Source organism: Condylura cristata, unplaced genomic scaffold, assembly GCF_000260355.1.
Source record: "Condylura cristata isolate star-nosed mole 26May11 unplaced genomic scaffold, ConCri1.0 scaffold00007, whole genome shotgun sequence".
Lineage (NCBI taxonomy): Eukaryota > Metazoa > Chordata > Mammalia > Eulipotyphla > Talpidae > Condylura > Condylura cristata.
Genome location: NW_004567108.1, coordinates 33,796,671 through 33,805,275, shown reverse-complemented (window position 1 = coordinate 33,805,275; position 8,605 = coordinate 33,796,671). Strand labels below are relative to the sequence as shown.

The 8,605-nt window shown below is 29.3% G+C and overlaps 1 protein-coding gene across 1 annotated transcript in view; it reads left to right on the top strand.

Annotated features, from left to right (window-relative positions):
- PAPD4 (PAP associated domain containing 4) overlaps nucleotides 1-8,605 on the top strand; it is a 43,876-nt gene that overhangs the window by 24,829 nt on the left and 10,442 nt on the right. Inside the window, exons 11-12 of the mRNA XM_012721761.1 lie at nucleotides 1,464-1,507; nucleotides 7,719-7,855. Of these exons, the coding sequence (XP_012577215.1) occupies nucleotides 1,464-1,507; nucleotides 7,719-7,855 (181 nt within the window). The remainder of the gene's footprint in view (nucleotides 1-1,463; nucleotides 1,508-7,718; nucleotides 7,856-8,605) is intronic.

Below are 8,605 nucleotides of genomic sequence, written 5' to 3'. Positions count from 1 at the left end.
AAAAAATTGCAAGAAAATTATTACATGTTAATGTAAATTTAGAAACATTTAGAATTAAAGTTGACTGGAGCTTCAGTTTATTTGTAGTTTATTGTAGAATTTTGAGCAGTTGAATATCTCTGGGGAAAAAATATACCCATATTTCCTAAGACTGATTCTGGTAAGTAATGAATGAGTTTTTTCTCTAATAGCCTCAGTCATATACAGTGAACGTTTCAGACTGTCATGTACATTTGTTTCAGCTTTCAATTTGGAAATGAATCAATATAGAAAAATTTAAGTAAAGGATTCTGTGCTGTACTATGCACTAGAAATGTAGATATTTATAATTACAGTTGAAGACCATCCTTATATGTGACCCTAATGGTTAATTATATAGGTAAATTAATGTATTCCATAGTCAGAGTTTTTGATAAATAGCAAATTAAAAGTGAATTAAATATTCCCTTCTTGAGTTTTAATTGACATAACATATCTTATATACAAAGTGAATTTAAGATTCTGCTATTGAGTTCATTTAGTTATATTTTTCCAATTCTTATGTTGTCATATGGCACTATATTTGCTTTTTAATCTTATAGTATTATTGTACCTTGTACTATACTTACATTATATTTTATAGTTGTTTCTTATATTGTGGATGTTAGGTACTTTGCCTTTCAATGTCACTCTGTTTCCATTATAATGATGTGAAATTTCTATTAATTTAATGAGGTTGATTTGGGTAAGCTATTGAAGGATGAAGAATGACAGTTTAAAAATAACAGGAAGGTAATGATTCCTTTGAAATTGTCTTTATTTTACAATAGTTGTATAAATCTTCTGATGTAGATTTCTAAACTTTAATGAGACCTTTTAAAATATTGATTGATGAAGTTAAATATTTTTCCTTTTTTCCCCCCAATAGATCAACTTTCTGAGATTACCTTAACATTGCTATTATTGTATATTAGAAGAAATTAAAGGTTATTGAAGGCATAATTGTGACAACTGTATTTTCTCATAAAGTATCATGGAATTGTACTTTTGAAATTAATTTTTTTTTATTACTACATCCAGCTTAACAACATTCATTCAGTATCTATAGAACAATCCTTGTCTTGGGGTGTGTGTGTGCGTGTGTGTGCGCGCGCATGCGCGCGCATGTTTGTGTGTGTGTGTGTGTGTGTGTGGTGTTGGACCAAATGATATGTAATCATTTATTGACAGCTTATTAATCTAAAACCATGAAAGGAACATTGGTTTACATAGAAATATACAGCTTGTTATCACACCTTCAGTCAATAATTTAGATATATTTTGGATAAATTTTAGGGATCTGAATTAATTTCACAAAATATATAAAAACTGTGGCATTTTAGCTTAAACCTTATGATCGCATACCTGGAGTATAGCTGACAAATTATTGCTTTGTAAAATGAATTATGTGAATCACAGAAGCTTTAAACTTTTTCTTTTTATAGCCCTACCTGAACCCATCCTTCCATCCATCCAAAAAATTTACCCAGTAAGTGTTTCTTATAAATTACTTAATAAATACTATTACAAAGTATATGTGGAACTATTTTATATAGTATTAATGTGAATATGAAAGTAGTAATAGTTACCTTCTAGTTATATGATAACATTTTCTATATAGGCTCAAGCCTTGACCCCTAGAATATAAAAGATGTTTCATATACCTTTCAGAAGACTGTGATAATTTATTTGGTTATTGGCATATAATTGGTCATTTATGTTAATAGTGGAATTTTTTGCATGTTGCTCATGATTATCAATAATGGAAATTTAGTATGCTTATTTGGTTTAGGTCCATTTAGTTTTCCAGTTTTTTTCATGTTATTTTAAAATACAGTTTCACTGCATTTCTTTAGTTAGTAATGTGGAAATTTTTCAGCCCAGTGTTTAAATACTTGGAAAAGGGGAAAAAGTTAAGTGAAAGAATTGGATGTTACTTTTTTTTTCTTGATTTTAATACACCAAAAGAAGTAAATTAGTGAACTATCCTTATAAGGATAATAATATTAGGAAATCTGAAAATAATGAAAACATTCAAGAAATGAATTGTGCCTACAAGAAAAAATTTAGTTTCTGTTTAGAGGAACCTAGGTAGTATACACGTTCATAATTTATATGAATTTTAAAATAGTTTTTGTGTTCTTTTTTCTAGAACTGTTTCCTTGTTTTTTAAGTCCTACCATTTCTGTGTTCTTACATCCTTCTTGTCATCCTTGTTCCTGGATTTGTTTAGTTTATTCCTTGTTCAGAATGCTTGATCTACCTTTTGAAACCACATAATTTTTATGTTTTCTTGAACCTGTAAGAATATTTTCTAAACTTACTAAATGATTTCATTACAGAGGAAAATGTAATATCCAACTTGATCAATGACTTTCAAAGAACACTTATTTTTATATATCACACAAGATAAAATAAATATGCTTGCCATGGAGCTTAAATATAATTTTAATCTTTGATAACAACTGATGTTACTATTCCTGAACATCAGTGGTTATTGTTAATGCACATATACGAAGTGCGGGTTGATAAAACTTTCGCTGTAGTAGAGTTTGATTGGAATAAGGACTTTACAGCTTTTCTACAAGAAAAATTTGTAACAAAAACCTTTGGAATCTGTATATCTTACATTCTTCCTTTTAAAAATTAATTTCTGTTATTATGGACAAATATTGTAATAACTTTATAAAATAGCCAGGAATAAATATGCTTACTTTCTTAAACAATGCATCAGAAAGTACAAAAATAAAAATAACTTGAACTTTTGAGCCTTTTTGTTGAATGTTTTTCTTGACTATAAAGTATTAATTCCTTACCTCATATTGAAAGGTCAAATATAATGTTTGGGTGTTTACTATTTCATTTTATTGTCACAACTTTTATTTTCCTTTGAGACCTAGTTTTTGGTGTAGAAAGAGCTGCATATTTTTTTTCACCATATGAAGGAAGGATCTAGTAGTTAAAAGTAGTCTTTAAAGAGCTTTTGTCGTGTATTAAAAATATGCTTCTGCAGAAATCTTACTTAAAACTCTGCTATATGACATTGTTTTTAGTAGTATAAAATACTGATGAAATTTAATGCACGATCTGGGGCCACAGGTAATTGGTTTTTGTAATATATACCCAGGTTGCTGCCAGTATATTCTAGTTTGTAGAACTTCATTTTTTACTTCTGTATTTTCAGTTTTTTTTAGCTTGTCCTCATGACAGAGTCCTTTATGGCATGTCCTATACTCACCACCCTTGTTTTCCTAATTCTTATTTCGGTACCTGTTATGGGGTAATAGACTAATACTAGCTCTTCCTCAAGGCCTAAAAAATACTGATAGCAAGACCTGTTACAGTTAAGAATATCTTAATTTGCTTTCTGATGTGATTACATTGTCATAAATATTTAAGCCTGGTATTTTCTTTATTATGAGATGATCTATATGGAGAAGGACTTTCTAGCCCCTCCAAATTGCATTCTTTTGTTTTAATGAAATTTATAAGCTCATCACCAGAGGCCTTCTTTCATTGGACAATTTGATAGAAAAACAAGTCAGTTTGTCTCTTATGACTAATAATGACTATAATTTATTTAGTATCTATTTTAGGTCAACATACTTTAAATTTTATGCAGTTTCTTTAATCCTAAACTAAGAAGCATGTAAGGTATTATTCTTCTTTGACAGGCGAAATTATAATTAAGTTTTAGGTTACATTGTTCTAAGCAGTATACAAATTAGGATTCAGAAACTTTTCCTATTACTTTCTGCCACTTGACAGAAAAACAATTCACTACCATTTCATCTCATCTAATCATGTTGCATACTATATCTTTATTTGTGTATATCTGATTGTTCCTATACAGATAAATCTTTATAAGAAAAGCAGCAGATGAGATAAAATTTCAGCTTGTATGATTTTGAGACTGATTTAAAATTTCATAGTAATTAAAAAAAACGTTATTTTGCAAGGAAACAAGTTTTCATTTTTTCTGGTTAAAATAGAACTTAAAAAGTGAGAATTTGGGAATGGAATAAAATGTGTTCAATACAGAATGCTCTTTTTAGTCTTTCATATTTTCTTAAAAATTATTACAATATTTTAATTTTGAACTATGGAAGAAAGACTTAATATCTATATTCAAAAGCTTTATACATTTACAGCATTATTACAACTTAATTCTTACTTAAAACAACATTTGGTAGAAGGCAGAGTATTTACTATGAGTTAAAAAGATGAAAAGTTGAGAATATTCAGTATGTAAACTCAAGTTTATGAATGTCTTTTTAATAATAATATGAAAAGGTCTTTTATGTAATAATATGCAAACATATTATTGGATTTATTGTTAGGTAGATGTACAGAACAACTTATTTGTTTCCTTCCCCAATGATAATCTTCATATAATAGGAAGTTGATTATGTTAACAGATCAGAAACTGAAAAAGCCCTCTTTTTTGTGGTTATAAAATAAACAATTCTGAGAATATAGAGTTACTGTGTATGGTTTATTCACAATATCTAAAATTTTACATATATACTCAAACATATAGCAATTTTTTCAGTTTTAAAATGCACACATTACAATTTTAAGATAAATGCATACTGTGAAGGATTTACTTACTAAAATTTTTAGTAAACACAAATTAAAAATTTTTGTTAAGTTTTAAATGACAAAATTTTTTAAAGTGACAAAATTTTTAAAGTTGACAAAACTTAAATCATAATTTTTAAAATAATACTTGCATTGTTGTATAAATGTACAGTTATAATGATGACTGTCGTATACTAAATAAATAGATAAAACTGTTGCTGTATATGCTTTACATATATATTTAATCCTTTTAACAACCCTATGAGTAATATTATTTTCTGCATAGATGAAGAAGCTGAACCTTTGGAAAGCTAGGTAACTTGGGTAAGTTCATATAGCTAATAGAAGAGCAAGGTTTCAAATCTAGTATGATTCCAAAGTTCATGCTTGTTAACTATTTCATTATAGAATTAATACTTTATGTCAGATACTTAACGTTGACATCAAAACTTTTAAAACATCACTAAAATCAGGTTTGATTTAAAGGAAATATAATCGTCAGTCTTTGTAACACACATTAGTAGTGATGTACACAATTAAGAAAGCTTATTATGCAGGCCAAACTTGGAATCTGGCAAAAAAAAAATCTTTGCCATTATGATAGGCAATTGATTGGGCAAAAGCAATGAGACTTTTCATATGGTTTTCATGGAACTGCCTATTTACATTTTTCTAAACTTGGCATTGATTGAAGAAAATGAAAGATGTTATCTTCAGAAGTACCAGCATTTAAACATCATTTGGATAATATTTTTAGGGGTTAAGTCATCACATACTCTGTTCTTAGTAATTACAAATAAGCTAAAACCTTCAAAAGTTAAAATAATAAAGCTGTCTTCTTTACATTAAAGAAACAACAATACATACAGCAGTGCTAGTAACAACCCTCCCCATCCCCCATGCTTTGAGAGAGAGATGTTACCTTAGATTAGTTAAATTGTTTTTCCATGGATATAGGTTGTAATTATAAGGCTTTCTCCCCCACCTTCCGCCGTTAGTTTTTGGATTGCTCTTTATTTGCTTTTAGCTTTAAGGTTTGTCCACCCCCATTCTGTCTGAAGTAGGGTATATTTTGTTCTTAAATAAATAAGTGCAATGGAGAATTCCCTAGAAGATAAATTCTATGTAGAAATTTTTCTTATAGGAGAACATTTTTCTGTAATTTGAAGATTACCATAGATGAAGATTTAAGGTTAAGTAATTCCTATCTATTTGAAGCTTATTATAGTTGTACCCTAATAGTTTTTGTTTGGATTGCCCCTCCAGTTTTTCCTCATTATATAACATCATCCTTTTTGTATGTGACCATGAAAAAGAACAGTGGAGCTAAGAAAGTTGGCCAAATTGTTGATTCAAGGTCATTTAGGATTTTAGTGGCGTAGGTCTCACAAGTCTTCAGATTTCGGATTACAATTGCTATTTTTTTTTTTTAATCATAAAACAACAACAACAAAAAAATCATTTCACAGGAGGTTCAAACAGTTTTTAACTTTAGGTAAGAACTGGTGTTGGTTTTAACATCAGTTCATAAATGTAATGCTTGTGCCAAGTGTTAGAAATCGAGGTTAGAAAGAGACTTTCAGAGTCAATTAGCTATTAAATAGTGAACCACTTTTCTCTTTTCTTGTCTTGTCATTTGGACTTATATTTTCATAGTTAATTTGCCAGAAAATAATACTTAAAACTTCCGATTTTAAACAGTTTATTCTAACTCCTATTTTACACTTAACAAATAAGAGACAAAGGGTGTTGCAGGCAACAAACTTGCTCTTCCTTCTACTTCTGCTCTTTGTTATAAATTGAGGCATCTATTTCTCCCACTTCCCTCAGTATTACAGACCATTAAGGTTTCTACTTAATGCTAAATCTGTTAGAAATGTAAGGGAAAGTCTCAGGTTTAGAAGTTTCAGCTTTATGGATTGTGGTTGGAGTAGAATTTTGCCTCTGAGAAAAGGTAATTATTTAAAAATCATTAATAGTTTTGTAGTGAATGGGATAGGGGAAAGGATATTTCTAGTTTTCTTTCTCTTTTATAGTTAGCTAATGAACTTTGATAATCTTCCATTAAATAAATATGCTATCCTATTAATGTTCCCACTTATTTGGAAAGCCTCTACTTTCTTTAATGTTGGGTTTAGACATTACCATTTGAGTTACAATCTGTAAACTCAAGGACCCTTTTGCGTAGTTGATATTTTGCTTCCTTAACCAGTCACTTTAAAAAAAAAAACTTTTCTACTCTTGGCAAAGGAGATATAGAAAATCTGTCTTGAGGACTCTGCAAATTATCATAGAAAGATTATTTTCTAATATATGGCTATATATTGTTGAAAATCTATAGTTGCATTTAGTATATTTTAGAGCCAGAATTTGTTGCTAGCATAGGAAAGATCAGACATGAAAATGAATAGCATATAGAAAAAATTCTTGATAGGTTGTTAGTCAAAAAAATACTAATAACAATTAGTATTCTTTCTAATAAATGTCTTTTTTGGGGCCTGAATTGCAAGCAAATGCTATCTTTATGAATATTGTGGTAAAAGTTTGCTAACTATTGCTTCTTTTCAATGCCCTCTTTGTCTAAGTTCACTTCATGTTGAATATCTATCTACTCTCATCTAAGATACACAGAAAAAATAAAATGAAAATTGAAAAATCTTAAAGTCAGTATATCACTCATATATTAGCACTACTTTTATGACCTTTGAGAAGGAGTTTTAAGTGGCAATTAGAGAAGGATTTTACCTGTGTTTGATAAAGTACAACTTCTCCTTGAACAAATAAGTAAATACATTTATAAAGAGATCTGTTAGAAAAAATCTTGGTTTGTATATTAAGGTTTTTTTTTTCTTGAGTTAGAAAATTTTTTGCTGCCATGATATCTATTTGGTTAACTGAGCAATCATTGTAACTTAACCAACTATTAGAGTATCATAGTTTTTCAGGTACTTTTTTGACTTTCTCCAAACGTGGCTAAAATCGTTAGTGGAAGAAAAATCTTAAAATTTCCAACATAAAAAAAAAGTCTCATTTCTTCGTAAAGCATTAGGTCAGTACTCATAGTTTTTTAGTGTATGTTTTATATGGCTTTACATTTCCCCTTCCTTTTTTCTTGACAGGAATCTTTTAGTCCTGCTGTACAGTTGCACCTTGTACATCAAACCCCATGCAGTGTTCCTCCTTACCTCTCAAAAAATGAATCAAATCTTGGAGACCTCTTGCTGGGCTTTCTGAAATATTATGCTACAGAATTTGAGTAAGTGAACCTTTAAATTGTGTTTATTCCATAATATGTAAGTGAATGCTACAAATTCAGTCAGCAGCTATGTCAATATTAATGCTGTAAAATTGCCCAAAAAATATGTATTCTATAACATTCTTTAGTGATTAGTAACAATGAAATAGATTTAATATTCATGCTAATAAAAAAAAGTATAGTTCAGTTAAGCTGGTGATGTTACTGTATGTGTAGCTGCCTCTTCCCATAGTTGGGCTTAAATAAATGTTTGTGTTAGTCCTATCTAGGTTCTGTGTAGTTTGGAATATCTATTTTCTAGGAACTTAGAATTTGTAGTAAAAAACACAGCTATGATACTTACGGAAATATCTCCTTAATTCTTTATATTTGAATATAGTGGTGTTAGTATGATATACTATAGTCAAAAGCTATTCCCTTTTTATTTCTGAGGGTGATGTGTTATTTTAAGCAGTAAGTGTATAATTAGACTGGCCATAACTGGAAATTCTTATGGATTCTTAGATAAGTGGAACTAGGGGTTATTTGCAGCTCTTGATAAATTTGGAAAAACTTGAAGGCATGAGAAAGAAAGTGGACTTAGGAGTTGTACGGAGTTATAAGAGAAAGGTATGGTGATTATAGGCCTATACTTTGAAGAGTTTTGTAGAACACAATAATGACAGTAGTAATAAATTGCTATTACTAGGTGGGAAAACTATTCTAAGCAAATTATATGTATTCTTTTACTATTTTACATAATAGCCATAA